The 18,626-nt window shown below is 43.2% G+C and overlaps 2 protein-coding genes across 18 annotated transcripts in view; one reads left to right on the top strand and one right to left on the bottom strand.

Annotated features, from left to right (window-relative positions):
• The window catches only part of Zc2hc1b (zinc finger C2HC-type containing 1B), a 56,225-nt gene that overhangs the window by 34,755 nt on the left and 2,844 nt on the right, over window positions 1-18,626 (top strand). The gene's annotated exons all lie outside the window — the stretch shown is intronic.
• Plagl1 (PLAG1 like zinc finger 1) overlaps window positions 16,166-18,626 on the bottom strand; it is a 40,067-nt gene continuing 37,606 nt past the window's right edge. For 16 of the 17 annotated variants that reach the window (XM_031380409.1, XM_031380411.1, XM_031380415.1 and 13 more), the window contains one exon: window positions 16,166-18,626. This exon is cut by the window's right edge and continues 776 nt beyond it. In XM_031380409.1, the coding sequence (XP_031236269.1) occupies window positions 17,626-18,626 (1,001 nt within the window). In that variant the 3' untranslated portion in view covers window positions 16,166-17,625. The other variant, XM_031380425.1, reaches the window with a different exon arrangement.

The following is an 18,626-nucleotide window of genomic DNA, read 5'->3' as shown; positions in this document are numbered from 1 at the left end:
CCTCCTTCCCCGGGGTTTGCTGAGTTTTAAAACTTGTGACTGCCTTTGTGCCCTTGGTCAACACAAGTAGATCCTCTAAGGTAGTGGTCGTCGTCCTGAGCATGGTGACCCCCTTGGGGTCAAAACACTCTTTCACAGGGGTCACCGAAGACCATCTGCCTGTCAGATATTTACATTATGATGTATAACAATAGCAAAAATACAGTTGTGAAGTAGCAATAAAAATAATTATATGGCTAGAGGTTACCACACCATGAGGAACTGTATTAAAGGGTCACAGCATTAGGAAGGGTGAGAACCACTGCTTTTAGCTCTTTCCAGATCTTGTGCTTTTCTCCAGGAATACATGCTTATTTCTTAGTTTTTCTGGATATGTAGTATCTTTCAAATATCATGATCCTAGTATTTGATTGCTCAACAAGAAAAAAGATTAAAAACAAAGGATTCACTTTTTAAAGTCTCCTAGAGCCAGCATAGGAGATCAAGCCAGCCTAGGAGATCAGTGGGGTAAGGTATAATACCAGAGGCCATTTACCTCTTTGCCTGCACTCTTTTGATTAGAAACACCAACCAGTGGTCAGAGCACAGACCCCAGATGACTAGAGAACAAGATCCTTACTACCCACTTCAGATCCTGCATGTCATGTGCAAATTGAGTAGGAACATGGGGAGAGACAGTGTCTTAGTCAGGGTTTCTATCCCTGCACAAACATGACCAAGAAGCAAGTTTGGGAGGAAAGGGTTTATTTAGTTTACACTTCCATATTGCTGTTGATCACCAGTGGAAGTCAGGACTGGAACACAAGCAGGTCAGGAAGCAGGAGCTGATGCACAGGTCATGGAGGGATGTTCCTTTACTGGCTTGCTTCCCCTGGCTTGCTCAGCCTGCTCTCTTATAGAACCGAAGACTTCCAGCCCAGGGATGGCACCACCCACAAGGGGCCCTCCCCCCTTGATCACTAACTGAGAAAATGCCTCAAAGCTGGATCTCATGGAAGCACTTCCCCAACTGAAGCTCCCTTCTCTGTGATAACTCCAGCCTGTGTCAAGTTGACACACCAAACCAGCCAGGACAGACAGTAAAATTGTGACTGTGCTAAGAGTTAAAGTTGAGGGGGCTGGAGGAATGGCTCAGTGGTTAAGAGCACTGGCTACTCTTCCAGAGGTTGAGAGTTCAACTCCCAGCAACCACACAGTAAGATACTGGTCAAAAGTAGACTGCAGACAGGCCACAGAAGCTGCAGAGCAGCTGGGACAGGGTCCTTTCAACCTCCATCTACAGCCAGGAGATGCTCCTGTTTCACAACCCTCTGTGCACCTTTCCCGAAAGCAGAGAGCTTGTCTCCAGGGAGTGCTCTGACCCCAGGACTCAGGCAAGATCTCCATTTTCTCTCTGGTGACTTTCTAAGACAGTATCAGCCAAGAGGCACAGGCCTCAGAAGCTGCAGAGCAACTGGGACAGGGTCCTTCATTCATCCATCTGCACCCAGGAGGGACAGCTGATCCACAGCCCTTTGTGCACTGGTCTTACCAGGGGAAAGCTGATCTCCCAGAAGTGCTGACACAGGCTTACAGACCGGAAGGAGGAACAAGCTCCATCCAGAGACAGTAAGCACATCTAACACCAGAGATTAACAGATGGTGGAAGGCAAACGCAAGAATCTTACCAACAGAAACCAAGACTAGTAGGCATCATCAGAAGACAGTTCTCCCACCACAGCAAGTTCTGGATACCCCAACACACCAGAAAAGCAAGATTTGGATCTAAAATCATATCTCATGATGGTAATAGAGGAATTTCAGAAGGACATAAATAACTGCCTTAAAGAAATACAGGAGAACACAGGTAAACAAGTAGAAGCCCTTAAAGAGGAAACAAAAATAATCCCTTAAAGAATTACAGGAAAGCACAACCAAACAGGTGAAGGAATTGAACAAAACCATTCAGGATCTAAAAATGGAAGTAAAAACAATTAAGAAATCACAAAGAGAGACAACTCTGGAGATAGAAAACCTAGGGAAGAAGTCAGGAGTCATAGATGCAAGCATCACCAAAAGAATACAAGAGATAGAAGAGAGAATCTCAGGTGCAGAAGATACCATAGAAAACATTGACACAACAGTTAAAGAAAATGCAAAATGCAAAAAGATCCTAACCAAAAACATCCAGGAAATCCAGGAAACAATGAGAAGACCAAACCAAAAGATAATAGGTGTAGAAGAGAGTGAAGACTCCCAACTTAAAGGACCAGTAAATATCTTCAACAAATTTATAGAAGAAAACTTCCCTACCCTAAAGAAAGAGATGCCCATGAACATACAAGAAGCCTACAGAACTCCAAATAGTTTGGACCAGAAAAGAAATTCCTCCTGTCACATAATAATCAAAACACCAAATGCACAAAACAAAGAAAGAATATTAAAAGCAGTGAGGGAAAAAGGTCAAGTAACATATAAAGGCAGACCTATCAGAATTACATGAGACTTCTCACCAGAGACTATGAAAGCCAGAAGATCCTGGGCTGATGTCATACAGACCCTAAGAGAACACAAATGCCAGCCTGGGCTACTATACCCAGCAAAATTCTCAATTACCAGAGATGGAGAAACCAAGATATTCCATGACAAAACCAAATTTACACAATACCTTTCCACAAATCCAGCCCTTCAAAGGATAATAAATGGAAAAATCCAACACAAGGAGGGGAAACTACATCCTAGAAAAAGCAAGAAAGTAAACTTCCAACAAAACTAAAAGAAGATAACCACATGAACAGAATTCCAACTCTAACAACAAAAATAATGGGAAGCAACAATTACTTTTCCTTAATATCTATTAATATCAGTGGACTCAATTTTATTGGGGACAATAAAAAGACATACACTTTCAGAATGGGTACATAAACAGGATCCAACATTTCATTGCATACAGGAAACTCACTTCAGTGACAAAGACAGACACCACCTTAGAATAAAAGGCTGGAAAACAATTTTCCAAGCAAATGGTCCCAAGGAAAAAGCTGGAGTAGCCATTCTAATATCAAATAAAATTGACTTTCAACCTAAAGTGATCAAAAAAAGATAAGGAGGGACACTTCATACTCATCAAAGGTAAGATCTACCAAGATGAATTCTCAATTCTGAACATCTATGCTCCAAATGCAAGGGCAACTACATTCATAAAAGAAACTTTACTAAAGCTCAAAGCACACATTACACAGCACACAATAGTAGTGGGAGACTTCATTACCCCACTTTCTGCAATGGACAGATCATGGAAACAGAAACTAACGGACAAAGTGAGACTAACAGAAGTTATGAAACAGATGGATTTAACAGATATCTATAGAACATTTTATGCTAAAGCAAAAGGAAATACTTCTTCTCAGCACTTCATGGTACCTTCTCCAAAATTGACCATATAATCGGTCACAAATCAGGCCTCAACAGATACAAGAAGATTGAAATAATTCCTTGCATCCTATCAGATCACCATGGACTAAGGCTGCTCCTCAATAACAACATAAACAATAGAAAGCTCACACACATGTGGAAGCTTAACAGCATTCTACTCAATGATAACTTGGTCAAGGAAGAAATAAAGAAAGAAATTAAAGACTTTTTAAAGTTTAATGAAAATGAAGCCACAACATACCCAAACTTGCAGAACACAATGAAAGCAGTCCTAAGAGGAAAACTCATAGATCTGAGTGCCTCCAAAAAAAAGCTGGAGAGAGCATACACCAGCAATTTGACAGCACATCTGAAAGCTCTAGAAGCAAATTCACCCAAGAGGAGTCGGGAGGAAATAAACTCAGGGCTGAGATAAACCAAATGGAAACAAAAAGAACTATACAAAGAATCAACCAAACCAGGAGCTGGTTCTTTGAGAAGAAAAAAAAAAGTTAAACCCTTAGCCAGACTAACAAGAGGGCACAGAGACAGTATCCTAATTAACAAAATCAGAAATGAAAAGGGAGACATAACAACAGAAACTGAGGAAATCCAAAAAATAATGAGATCCTACTACAAAAGCAAGTGCTGGCTGACAGGAGCCTGATATAGCTGTCTCCTGAGAGGCTCTGACAGTGCCTGACTAATACAGAAGTAGAGGCTCACAGCCATCCATTGGACTGAGCACAGGGTCCCCACTGAAGGAGCTAAAAGAGGACCCAAGGAGGTGAAGGGTTTGCAGCCCCTTAGGACGAAGAACAATATGAACTAACTAGTATCCTCAGAGCTCCCAGGGACTAAACCACCAACCAAAGAATACACATGGTGGGACCCATGACTCCAGCTGCATATGTAGCAGAGGATGGCCTAGTCGGTCATCAATGGGAGGAGAGGCCCTTGGTCCTGTGAAGGTTCTATATCCCAGTGTAGAGGAATGCCAGGGCCAGGAAGCAGGAGAGGTTGGTGAGCAGGGGTATGGGGGAAGGAACGGGGTGATTTTGGGGGGAGGGAAACTGGGAAAGGAGATACCTTATGACATGTAAATAAAGAAAATATGTAATAAAAAAAGAATAGACTGCATATATAACGATGGTCTCACAAGTTTCCAGTTGAACTTGAAAATAAGTATTGACTAATGGTGGCATCACTTCCATAGGATTGTAACGTAACCTGCTGCTGATGTGTTGGCAGTGATGCTGACCTAAGCCAACCTTTTGCCAGACACCTGTGTAAAAGCATAGCACATGCAGAATGTATAGCACAAAGTGCTTCCTTGTTGTTCCATAGGCAAGGGGCCTAGGCTGAGGCCTGCCTGGCTGAGGCTCTCTCCCTGGAGGCAGTGGGCCTGCTGCTCCCTCTCCCTCTCTCTCTCTCTCTCTCTCTCCCCACCCCACCCCCCGGGTGACGACCTGTTTGCTGCACGGCACCTTAATTAAAAAGAAGGCAATGTATAAATGAGTTATTTTATTGTAGGAAGGATCGAATGTGCTGGTTGAGTAGAGAGAGGGAAATGAGAGGAAGGAGAGAGAGAGAGAGAAATGAGAGGAAGAAAGCAAGAGAAGAGAACAAAAAGAAAGAGAAGGGAAGAGTAAGAGAACAAGAGGGGAGAAAAGTAAGAGAGTGAGGGGCAAACCGCCCCCTTTCATTGTATGGGGCTTGGCATGCCTGGCTTGTGGTCAGATGACTGGGTGTAGGGTCCAGCTAGAATGCTGAGAGTTTGAGGCATTGTCTGCCTGAGAGAGCACACATCTCCTGCAGGGGCAGCTGTGAGGGGTCTAGGCTGAAATCTGAGCCATTGGTCTCAGGAGCTATCACTGAACTCCTACCGTCCCTTGTGAACAAATATACTTTGCTCAGTGGGTCTCCGGGTTCCCAGGTGGCCGGCCGCTCTACTGGATTCCGGCTGTCAAAACTGCCCACTGCCCCACACTTCCTGATGGTAGCAAGTGACTAGGTTGCCGATTTATGTGTTTATAGCATATTTTTTAGCATTACTTCGGAGTATGTTCCTATTTACTAAAACCTACTGTGTTGTAAAGCACCTGTGTTATGCTGGCAAAGGCTTCTTGTTCACTGGTCTCTGACCACTATAGCCTGGCCAGGTACCAGTCCCCAGTTCACCTAGGGGACACTAAGTGACTGACTATATTGTGAATAGGTTTAGGTTTGTGTAAGTGCTTCCTGTGCTATTAGCTCAGCAAAACTACATGTCCACACACTCCTGGGAGTGTATCTCCATTGTGAAGTGGCCTGTCTATACTTAAATTCTTGTGCTCAAAATGCAGAAATACAGGTAACAGACAGCCATTCCACCTAGGATCCAGAGGGAAATGAGAAAAAGAAGCATTAAAAAAATGGAGTTTGTATGTAACTGCATAGAGCTTAGCAGGGCTTGTCTGCATGCTCGAGTTTTGTGGTGGGCAGACTTTAAGAGCAATACACTAAAATTTCTGGCGGAAAGACTATCTAAGCCATGAAGAACTCAAGGTGCCACACGGCTGAGCTTGGTCACATACAGTAAGGAAAGAACACAGAAATGATTTAACTGTGGAATTCATAATTAAAAGGGAAGCAGAAAGGGAAGATTTGGAAACCTCGCTGCCTGACCCTGTATAGAATAAAAGATCTGCGTTTGGGAGCGACTGCAAAGGGTGTGGCCCAGCAACGTTTGCTCAAGAGATTAATGGATACAAAGAAGACAGCTTCTAATCCTCAAGTCAGCAAAAGACCCTGAAGGTATTTCAGGGAATTTCCAGGCACACTAAGACGTTGAGTGTAGTATTTCCAGAGATGTGCCCACTGGACTTCAGCCTTCACTGCCCTGTACCTCAGGGCTCTGCTTTCTGAATTCTGGCATCATCCCTCAGCAGTCCTAGTCGTGGTTCAAGGTAGGGTGTGTGTGGGGGGGGGGTGGGGGGGGGTAAGCATGTGACTCCACCCACTGCTCTGGGCGGCGCAAGCTCTAGAGCTCTGGCAGGATCTACCTTTGTGGTTGTAAAATCACTGGTGCCATGGTGGCCTCCCTAGACTTCAAGTGATGTCACTGACAGCTTGGGGATCCAGGCAGAAACCTGCCTGCGTCGAGTAAGCGCTGCAGAAGAGTTCAGCCTAAGGCAATACTTAAGCGGAGCTGTGGGGGCAGGGTAATCCCTGAGACCATGGGAATGTAGGCATGCGTATTTGCTGCTGTTCTAGTTGCTGGGAGAGAAACAAGACAAAGGCAACTTAAAGGATTAAAAAGCCTGTTTATACTGACAGTTTGAGGACATAACCTATCCCGGCAATGGCAATGAAGGCAATATGGTGGACAGAGTGGCTCTAGCTGTCGTAGCAGGAGCATGGTACAACCGGTCACATTTCACCTCCAGTACTCTCTCTCTTTTTTTTTTCTTTTTTCTTCAGACAGGGATGCTTAGCGTATGGGATCCTGTTGCATACACTGAAGGTAGATCCTTACTCCTCAGTTAAAACTCTCTAGCAATGTCCTCCCAGACTCAACCCAGAAGTGAGTCTCCTAAGTTGTTCTATATCCTGTCAAATGGACCGTGAAGATTAACATTGCAGGCCTTATCAATAACCACACATCTCAGGTCTAGGAAGTCTTCAGAGGGAAACTCCAAGCCATGAGAGTTGCTGCATAGACCAAGCATAGAGGAGCCAGATGAATAAGGCTGCTTCAAACCTTGGGGGCCAACCCACTACTTCAGTGTGTCCAGAATGTGAGGTGCAGCACCAAAAGAGGTTATTCTGGGATCTCAAGATTTAATGATATTTCCTCTCTTGTATTTTTGACTGATTAAGAAGCAGTTAACCCTTTTTTTCCTATTAAGATGAGAGTCTTTATCCTAAGCCTGTCTGGTTGTCTTGTTTAGAAGCAAGTGACATTTAATTCCACAGGTTCTCAGAGAGGGGAAATTTGCCTGATGAGTGAATTATGACATAGATTTTAAAAATGAAAAAAAAAATGAGTTAAGACCAGTGCTGTTGAAATAGAATGGATTTATTTTGGATACAAGGACATTAATTGGGGCTTGCTAAGGCAGAATGCTATGGTAAGAGTCCAAAGTTCATGCTTTGGAAACTTAATTCCCTGGTTCGACTGTGTCAAGTGGGAGATTTCTGAGAGCCGACTAGAGTGTGAGAGCTCCACCCTCCCTCATGTGTGTAAGTGTGGTCTCTTACCACTGGGTGTTCTGTCATAGCATGGCACAACAGAAGACTGTAAAAAAAAAGGAAAAGTGCCTTTGGGTAGCAAGATGGTTCAAATAGATAAGGAATACATGTTTGTCACCAAGCCTGAAGACCCTGGGACCCAAGTGGTGGGGAGAGAGAATAGACTTTGATATTAGTAGCTTAGGCTAATTGGTCTTACTCTCTTTTTTAAAATTCATGACCTTCATCTATCCAGTAATTAACTTTTGTATTAGTCCATTTTCAGTTACTATAATGAGACTTTGAGACTAGATACTCTATGAGGAAAAATAGATTTGTTTAGCTTACAGTTTTATAGACTGAAGGTCACATGTATGGAGGTGTCAATCGTGAATTATATTCATAGGGGCAGGTGTGTGTGTGTGTGTGTGTGTGTGTGTGTGTGTGTGTGTGAGAGAGAGAGAGAGAGAGAGAGAGAGAGAGAGAGAGAGAGAGAGACTTGTAGAGAAGCTTCCCCAAACTACAGCTCTCACACTGCCCAACTCTCACTAATAAAAGATACACACAGAACCTCCCATGTGTAACACTCCTCTAAATTCCCTGCAGCACAGACACAGGAGTGTATCAGTCTTTCTTATGCTAGGGTCATGAGAAATCATAGCACACACAGGAAAGCCTCTAACACTGGAGAGCTTGTGATGTTGCTTGAAGTTGCCAGTCCCTCATGGAGGCTCAAGAGGAGCCACTATTCAACATTAAGTTACTCTATATGGTTGTTTCCTAGGTCTGTTACAGCTAGGAGAACAGCCAGTCATTATATCTATATTTAACACTGGGCAGCAAAATCTGCAGGAAGTAAATGAAAAGAGACCAGCTTTGTCCCTGGAGCTTGATGCCTGAAGTGACAAAGAGATGGGAAACTTTGAGGAAGGAGAAGCATCCAGGATGAGCTTAACATGCTGATGAACAAAGACAAGAGCTTTAGAACACCAGGGATGTGATCTGGAAGCCCATAGTTCCCAGGGTCAAAACACAGGGACAAGTTAGAGTGTTAAAGAGAAGTTCCGGTTGGAGTTGAAAGCTGGTACCAGAGCAAGGAAGGCAGAGAGTGCCAGGCACGGCATCCCAGGCCACGTCAACAGTGCCACACTGAATCCTCTACCCTCTGCCTGTCGAGCATATCTGTGTGAGCCAGCAGTTATAATTCCCTGGGAACTTTTTGTTTCTTGCCACTTTAAGTTAGCCTGCCAAAAAAATTCCCACTTGAGAAATAGCAATTTTGATAATTTTGTAAGAGATGTATGCTTACTGTAAAAGACATTGGGAAACAGAGGGAAAGGTATAAAGCTAGTAAAAAATAGTTCTGAATCCTAACATTCTAACCATTGGTACAACTGACATTTTCACCCCCATTTAGTTTCTGTTCCTACCTGAGTTTTCTGACCTAACACAATTCAAGTGCTAACCTACGGTAGAAAAATTCCTTTGAAAACACAGTATTGTATCGGGAACACTTGATCTATTTGCCAGTTTTCCTGATGTTGAGCAGGTTGGTTGCTCCTATTTATTTTGTGTTAAATAAATTTGCTAGTTGCTGTGGCACACACCTTTAGTCCTAGCACAACAGAGGCAAATCCCATAGATCTTTGAGTTCAAGGGCAGCCAAGGCTACATACTGAGACTCTGTCTCCAAAAAAAGTTTCCTTGTTGATGGACAAGAATGCCCCCTCCCCCGGTTTATATTGTGCATTCTTCTAAGCACTTTGGGGACAAAGAAAAATCACTTAATCCTTACAATAGTACACGGATGACAATCTAGACTCATCTCGCTGTTTTTCAGATAAGCAAGTTACAAGAAACATTAGGCAGCTCAGACAAAAGAGCAACGCCCCAAACACCAAACCAAACAAGCAATAACTGATAAAAAGCAGTGTAACTTTCCCCAGAACTTAGTGTCCTTGCAAAAATAGGGTTCAGAACAGTAAATATCAAGGTTCCATTAAGAAATTACCCTGGAAAAAAAATATGGCTCTTTTTGCTTTTCTACAAAGACTCTGCTGTTCAGATGGAAAATGCGTTTTAACAGGTAGTAACTAGGAGCTATTTCCGTGAGGCTTTGAGTAAGAACAGTGAATGTCCAGGGAGGTGTAGCAGCAGATTCTTTCCCCCTGCCCCTCCACGTAGGGACTGAAATCTCCGTGAAAATGTAGAGGCAGGTTACAAGCTGGTGTTGCTTCACATATCTAGTAAGTAGCATCATACAGCCCCGATCCTGTGGTCTCTGTGTTTAATCCCTGAAGCTACCAGTCATTAGTTAGCAAAGCCAAGCATCTTACCAGGACCGGCTTCTTCCTTCTTCCCTAACTGAATTGTTCAGTCAACATGGCGAAGGGCAGAGTGGCTGTTGTTGGTTCTTTGACAGAAAGAAAGACTGTATATTTTGGGGTAAAAACTAACCCCAAAACCTTATTTTATTCCTGTATCCTTTGGTCTAAAATGATCTTACTGCTGGCTCTTCATAAAACACTAAAGGGCCAGGAAGGAGACCTCTAGGACAGAAGGAACTCAATCCTCACAAGAATGAATCCTGTTTCAGATCATATGGTCAAGCCCTCAGTGTGGTAGCTAACATCCTTAGACTCGCAGTCTCCAGACCAGGAGTTCTGATGAGAGTGGAGAAACTCACTGAGACAATAATACAGGATTGGGATGGGATGGGGAGGTGGGACAGCCTTTTTATGATTCCAGAAGGCTTATCAAACCATGTCCAGAAGAGAGCTGCCAAAAACAAACAAAAACAAACCAAACAAAAACAAAACCCCATAATGACAGGAAACAGTGGGATGTGTTTAAAAAGCTAGGACACTATTGTAGCAGGATATTGAGTCATGTTATATAAATGGTTGGTCCTTGGAGGTGGCAGTTTAAGATTACCAAAAAGTGAGCCAACCCACTGCCACCATTGCCACACGGGGCAGGTGGGTGAAGCTACCCAGAGGCTCAATTACAGTCACACCACGTGCTTTGAGTCAGCAGAGAATACCCGGAAGGCCTGCCTGCTGTGTGGCTCACTTCCCCTCAGTAGAAGTCGCTATGATGGGCAAGTATGTGGTGAAGAGATGGGAGAGAATCAGAATAGTTTGAGCATCATGAAGAGAGATGCAACTGGAGAGGAGTAGCCTGTTGTGAGTAGCCTGTCCCACCTGCCACCTTAGGTTATGACAAAGTCCCAGCCATGTCTAGGTCCATGGCCATGCAATAGCAGCTGGCAAGGGGCAGGGAGGTGGAAGACACCTCCGCTACGCCCACATCACCTCAACGCAGCACAGTAGAGCTAGCTGGAGCTTTGGGTGAGCTATCCTGGGCAATGCTGGAGGTGTGGGTGTGGAAGAGCTAGAGTGCTGATCAACTCAGCTGCCACCAGGCCTGGAACCAGGGCTTTGAGTTAGCCCACCCCAACATCTACCTCATCTATGGACTGCTGGAGCACACAAAGGGGCCAGTCCTGCAGAGCCATAACTGCAGGATCCCCATGACACAGGGCAACACCAGGAAGTCTGAGAGGATCCTGGTGAAGATCTGGTATTGATAGTATAGTGGAAGCCAGAGGCCTTGGAACCAGGCCAGTGATTCATTGCAATGAACATTCGCAAGTAAAGGTGTGTGGACAAAGTGTATACTGTGTGGCATACCATGACACACTACAGCTTTCACAAGAACATTTTTCTTAAAGATTTACTTATTTATTATATGTGAGTACACTGTAGCTGTCTTCAGATGCACCAGAAGAAGGCATCAGATCTCATTATGGATGGTTGTGAGCCATCATGTGGTTGCTGAGATTTGAACTCAGGACCTTCAGAAGAGCAGTCAGTGCAAGACCCGCTGAGCCATCTCTCCAGCCCCCACAAGAACATTTTTTATGCTTTACTTTTGTTTGTTTTTTTGTTTCCTTACGGAGAGAGTTGCCAGGGCAGAGGGTAGATATGACAGGATAGGGAGATGAGAAGGATTGAGGTGCATAATGTGAAACTCACAATCAATAAAAGAGGGTTTTTTTTTTTTAATTCCCAAATGGACCATAAGCTATAAGGTGGTGGCCAAAAGCAGATGAAATGGTCCTTGTCTTTCTATATTTATTTATTTATTTATTTATTGCCCCAAGTTCAAGAACTGGTGGCTCTGTATTTATAGATACCAAAAAGAAAACAAGAATAGGGAGTTTGGGATTTAGTGTGAGGGTTTCACAATTATGCCTTTCTTCCCCCACTCCTTGGGAATGTTCCCTTTTGACATAATAACGAATCTGTTTATGTTTGCAAAGGATTAGCCACGGATCTCATCTCGCTTCTGGAGGAAAACTCAGACAAGGATTTATTTAGTAAATATTCTAAAACAGATGAACTCCTAGATACCAGGTGAGCACAAGGCCACATACACAGACCATGCAGCTGGTCATGTGTCCAGGGTCCAGTGAGTGAATCTCTGAGAGAAGGGGCCTAGAGCAAGCCCCTTCTTTTGTACGTGTGTATTAAAGTATGTATGCAGGTGGGTATGTGTGAACTGTGCCTGAGCAGGTGGAAGCCAAAGGATGAGCCCAGATCTTATTCTTTGGGTACCAGCTGACTTCTATTGAAGCAGTGTTTCTCACTGGCCTGGAACGCAAATAACTAGGCAAGGCGGCTATCAAACAACAGGAAACCACCAATTCTTTCCCTTATCCCTGGGGTTATAAATTCATTTCACCATTCCTAGCTTCTTTTTTAAAACGCATAGGTTCCGAAGATTAAAAGCATATCCTCATGCTTGCTCATCAAGCAGTTCGCAGAGCTATTTCTACAACCCTGTTCATGTCTTGGATGGATAGGAAAGGGAATACTCCTTCCCTTTGGCCTGGAACACTGAGTCTGCCTTTTTTTTTTTTTTTTTTTTTACAAATATACATCCTCTAAAAAGATATCTTTTTGTTCTAGAGCTTTCAGGTGTGCTCTCTCAAGTTTCTTTTTGGAGGCACTCAGAGCTATGAGTTTTCCTCTTAGGACTGCTTTCATTGTGTCCCATAAGTTTGGGTATGCTGTGGCTTCATTTTCATTAAACTCTAAAAAGTCTTTAATTTCTTTCTTTATTTCTTCCTTGACCAAGTTATCATTGAGTAGAGTGTTGTTAAGCTTCCACGTGTATGTGGGCATTCTATTGTTTATGCTGTTATTGAGGAGCAGCCTTAGTCCATGGTGATCTGATAGGATGCAAGGAATTATTTCAATCTTCTTGTATCTGTTGAGGCCTGATTTGTGACCGATTATATGGTCAATTTTGGAGAAGGTATCATGAGGTGCTGAGAAGAAGGTATATCCTTTTGTTTTAGGATAAAATGTTCTATAGATATCTGTTAAATCCATTTGTTTCAAAACTTCTGTTAGTTTCACTGTGCCTCTGTTTAGTTTCTGTTTCCATGATAATCTATCCATTGGTGAGAGTGGGGTGTTGAAGTCTCCCACTATTATTGTGTGCGGTGCAATGTGTGCTTTGAGTTTTAGTAAAGTTTCTCTTATGAGTGTGCATGCCCTTGCATTTGGAGCATAGATGTTCAGAATTGAGAGTTCATCTTGGTAGATTTTACCTTTGATAAGTATGAAGTGTCCCTCCTTATCTTTTTTGACAACTTGTCCCCAATGAAGGAGCTAGAAAAAGGACCCAAGGAGCTGAAGGTGTTTTCAGCCCCATAGAAAGAACAATATGAACTAACTAATACCCCCAGAGCTCCCAGGGACTAAACCACCAACCAAAGAGTACACATGGTGGGACTCATGGCTCCAGCTGCATATGTAGCAGAGGATGAACTAGTCGGTCATCAATGGGAGGAGAGGCCTTTGGTCCTGTGAAGTCTCTGTGCCCCAGTGTAGGGAAATGCCAGGGCCAGGAAGCAGGAGAGGGTGGGTTGGTGATCAGGGGGAAGGGGAGGGAATGGGGGGGGTTCAGAGGGGAAGCCAGGAAAAGGGAGAACATTTGAAATGTAAATAAAGAAAATATGTAATTTTTAAAAAAGAATAATTTTTTCAAAAAAGGAAAAAAAGATATCTTGTGCTCACATCCATAGACTCATACATCTTCATCCTGGATAGTTCTACTGTAATAGTATGCGTAATGAGTCTATTGTGATTTAAGTCGGTGGTCTGAAGGCTGGCCCAGAGACTAAGCAAGCACCATGTTTCCCAAGATTTCAAAGTTTACTTAACATTTTCCATGTGGAAACCAAGGTAACATTCATGTCCTTTCTCTTTCTATCTTCAGAAGGCTTCCTGGAGCTCTGCTGCCTGGGTGTGTAGTCACCCAGAAACACCGCCACTGACAGCCAGAAATGTCTGTTCTTGTTTGGCATTGTTCAGAACATTAGCTTTCAACTTTTTCTGCCCTTTTGACATTTTTCAAAAGTCATTAAATTTATCAGCTTAAATCATGATGTCTGGTTTAAAGATTGAAGATTTGCTTGAAGTGTCCTTAACACATTTAAGAATGAATGTGTTTTTGATACTTATATCCTTTTGTAAACTATTCATTAGAGAACCTTAGTTGTCTGATGGGAACATTGGCTTTCAACCCACTTCATTCTATGTAAAAACCATGACATTCTTTTTTATTTGATAATGTGCACCTATTAAACTGTGGTTAGTAATTATTCCTGCTTTATTTTTAATGCTGTGATTTTTTTTTTTTTAGTTTATTTAACGTGCATGATGTGGGTGTAAATTATATGTAGTATGTACAGGCACCACATGCATGCCTTGTGCCCAGCAGAAGTCAGAAGAGAGTGTTAGATCTTCTGGAACTGGAGTTACAGACATTTGTGAGCAATCATCTGGGTGCTAGAAACTAGACCCCAGTGTTCTTAACTACTGGCTCATCTCTCCAGCACGCCCCCATTCTCACCCTACATGTTCCTGTGTGCACCATATAGAACTGTCTGAGATAGGACAGTCTACAAAAGTCTGCCCCCATATATATGTACATATATGTAAGTACATATGTGTGTGTGTACTTATTGTAGGCAGGGAATCTAAATTGTAGATCTGGCTGCCTCTGCCTCCCAAGGGCTGGGACTGAAAATGTATATATACCAGTATGTTCAGCTCCAAATTATATTTCTTGGAGTGGAGGGAAGAGATCGAAGATACCATTCTCTTGCTGTGAAAAAAGGCTTAAAGGCAGTGGCTCTCAACCTTCCTAATGCTGCTACCCATTCCTCATGTTCCTCATGTTCCTCATGTTCCTCATTCCTCATGTTCCTCATGTTGTGATGACCACCAACCATAAAATTATTTTTGTTGTTTCTTCAGAACTGTACTTTTGCTAGCGTAATGAATTGTAATTTAAATATCTATTTTCTGATGGTTGCTGGAGACAGGTGGGGCAGCTTTGAACCACATTTTGTCTATCATAGCCAAACCTGAAGCCTCCTACTCTCATTTTTATCATTGCTGTGTCTACAGGGTTGTGCTTGGGACTGAGTCAATTCTTCCTTCTTTTTGGAGTCTAAACGGTCAGGAAATATCCTTTTGTAGGCATTTACACTTGGTTCATACTTTTTAGTTCAAGAGCATCTTCATAATTGGGGGACTTAATTAAGAAAACTAAGCCCCATTCTCTGTCAACATGTCAGCAAGCAGCAGCCCAGACAATTCCCCTGCCAGTGCAGCACTCCGAAATGCCAGTGATCTATACTATGGGGACCAAATGCCATTGTTTCACATACAGGAAAATCAAGTATTTTTTTGCAACAGATCACAGACCAGACCACAGTAGCCTATGTAAAGGTATTTGTGGAAGCATCTGCAACCAGACCTTGGCTGAGGTTAACTATTGTTTGGGGAGACTGCCTTCCCACCCAGAGGAAGAGGGGCACTGTGGGAACTAAGATATCTCAGAACAGTGAATTTGATCCCGTGAGGTTATCTTGCTGCCTCATTGTCTACTCTGTGTCAACTGTGGCTTATGGGCCTTGGTCTCACAGCTGATCCCATAGTGAACCCCATTACTGTCAGAGTGAACCCTTTTACTGTCACTGGCTTCAACCTAGCCCCACCTTCGGCTTGTAGACATGATTTCTTCAATATACACGTGAACTCAAGGCTTTCTTTTTGTTCTCTCACACCCTCATATAGAGCTAACACACACACACACACACACACACACACACACACACACAGCAAAACAACAACAACAAAAAAACTCTGTCAAATCCCAATAGGGAACAAGTTTTCTAAGAGGCACCAGAAATCAATTGTAAACACTATTGGGGAACTGAGTCATGGTAGTCTAGGATATGGTGGCTAGACTTATGCATCAGAAATAAATCATAAGACTCAGTACTGAGAATGTGACCTGAGTTTATAGGTTATTCTTAAGTCATAATTTATTCAAAAGAGGTGAAGTTCCCATGGGTGATGAGAAGTACTTTCAAAAGAAGAAATGGCCAGGAGGGGGCGTAAGGAAACTGAGAAGGTTGTCTCACTCAATGGGAGTGTAACCCATGTTGATGCCGCTAAATGAAAAGACAGAAAGATTGCCAGATGCTTAGCCTTTATTATATGTAGATATATATGCTGGGAGATACAGTTTCAAAAACGAAGTACAGAGTCTTCAAAGCTTAGGAGATAAATCCTGGGAACTACAGTCTCAAAAAACGAAATACAGAGTCTTCAAAGGTTAGGATACATATGCTGGGAACTACAGTCTCAAAAAACGAAATACAGAGTCTTCAAAGGTTAGGATACATATGCTGGGAACTACAGTCTCAAGAAGGAAATACTGTCTTCAAAGGTTAGGAGATAAATGCTAGGAATACAGTCTCAAGAAGGAAATACAGACTTCAAAGGTTAGGTTTTACACTTTCAAAATTGATTAACAAGATATCAAGGGAGATTACAAGTACAGTTACATTGCGAAATGCAATCCTCTTGGGATACAAACTAACAACGACTTAAACTGGTCAACTACAGATACACTTTTCTATTGGTGATCACAAACTACTTCAGAAGGTAAGCAGCTTAAGTAGTGCGTTAAGCTAGGCAAAGAAATTCTTATCTAATATAGTTATGCTTTCTTTAAATTCCAGTACATTTTTTTAAAATTCCTGTTAAAAACATAATGAGGAATATCACAGTCCACAAAACACTTTTGATTGATGCTTCTTTCAATGAGTTGGCCACTTGACTTGGTGACACAGTGATTTCTTTTCTTCCTGTCAGATATGACTGACAACCAGTTTTGTCTTTAAGATAAATGAAGTCCTAACTCACAGTGGAACAACAACACATGAAAACTATTGAAAACTACATTTAAAATTCACTTTAAAAACGGAGACATCGATAGCTTCACACTCTATAAAGCTACAAGTAGGCTACAAGAAGAACAAGCTACGGAGTAAGCTAACAAGAAGAGTAACTAAACTATGTCCATTTCTAAACGTAGACGGGTCCCTGAAAAGAAACACACAGCCTAGTTATAAACGTCATACGAAGATTGCCCTCTTTCTTAAAAACACCTTCCAAGTTGGAGAGATCCAAACTTTCCCATCATGCCCTTCCTAGGCTACACACAGTTACAAAGCTAACATCACTACAACAGCTTACACTCAACACGATATTTACAAAATAGCAGCTCATGTTTTGGATCTTATCACGTAATTACGTGATAATAAGATAATGAGGATAATATGAGGATAATATGAGGGTAAGAATATGAGGGCAATAATATGAGGGTAATAATATGAGGATAATATGATAATATTTGCAGTTCAACTACAGAATGTGCACACGCTCACTAAATTTGGTACGAAGCATGAATACTAAGGGTATATATTGGCACAATGCATGCAGTTAGAGAATTCTCTTTCTTAAGCTACTCATGGCAAACAAGCTAAAGCCCCATTCCTGTTTTCTAATGCTTCTCTTTAAACTGTAACTGATGTTTAAAATATCTTCCACAAGAGAAGCACCCTCTTAAAAAAAAAAAAAAAGCAATTTATCTGAATGCATGATGGAAATGGGGCAGGATAGCAGTGTTGGAGCCAGCAGTGAAAATATGGGGAGTGGGGGGTAGGGGGGGCTGGCCCATATTCACAGCACTCACTGCTATTTGGGCTGCTTCTGGCTGTGGCTCTTCTTCTGCCTCTTCTTCTGCCTCTGCCCCTGGTTCTGCTTCTTCCTCTGCCTCTTCTTCTGCCTCTGCCTCTTCCTCTTCTTCCTCTGGCTCTGGCTCTGGCTCTGGATCTGGCTCTGGCTCTGGCTCTGGCTCTGGCTCTGGCTGCTGCTGAGGCTGCAGCTGCGGCAGCAGCTGTGGTAGCTGCAGCTGTAGTGGCTGCAGCTGCATCTGGGGCTGCATCTGGGGCTGGATCTGCAACTGAAACTGTGGCTGCATCTGAGCCTGTGGTAGTGGCTGCGGCACTGGCTGTGGCAGTGGCTGCGGCAGTGGCAGCGGTGGTGGAGGTGGCAGCGGTGGTGGCTGCTGCTGCGCCAGACAGGTTATCCTATGAGGCAGTGGCTCCCCAGGCCCCACAGGGATGGTGCTATTCACAAAGCCATGCTGCGGAGTAGGAGGGGGGAGCTGCCAAAACCCCAATAGGGAGGAAATCTCCAGAGAGGCAGGAATGGCTATATTCACGGCATCTACCAGCAGCTCTTTGGCCAGGGTGACTTTCCCAAACCCCTCCTTAGGCATCTCAAAACATGGACTGAACTTGAGAGGTGACTGAGGCTCTTGTAGCGGAAATTCCTCAAAGAAACCCATGTTGCAAAAGGCCTTGCCATCTGCTTTAACCGGCATGCCTACGAATGGAGCATATGAGGTAGGAACAGGACTATACTTATGCTCCTGAAGAATAATTGGAGGAGGAGAGTTGGGAACTACGCCAGGGTGCAGAGTAAAAGATGGCTCTGGCATTGGCGGCATGGCTGGCATGGCTGGCATGGGCAGCATGGGCGGCATGGACAGCATGGGCTGCATGGGCTGCATAGGCTGCATGG

This window comes from Mastomys coucha, unplaced genomic scaffold (assembly GCF_008632895.1).
Source record: "Mastomys coucha isolate ucsf_1 unplaced genomic scaffold, UCSF_Mcou_1 pScaffold2, whole genome shotgun sequence".
Lineage (NCBI taxonomy): Eukaryota > Metazoa > Chordata > Mammalia > Rodentia > Muridae > Mastomys > Mastomys coucha.
Note: the sequence above shows the minus strand (reverse complement) of the source record. Positions and strands in the feature narration are given on the sequence as shown.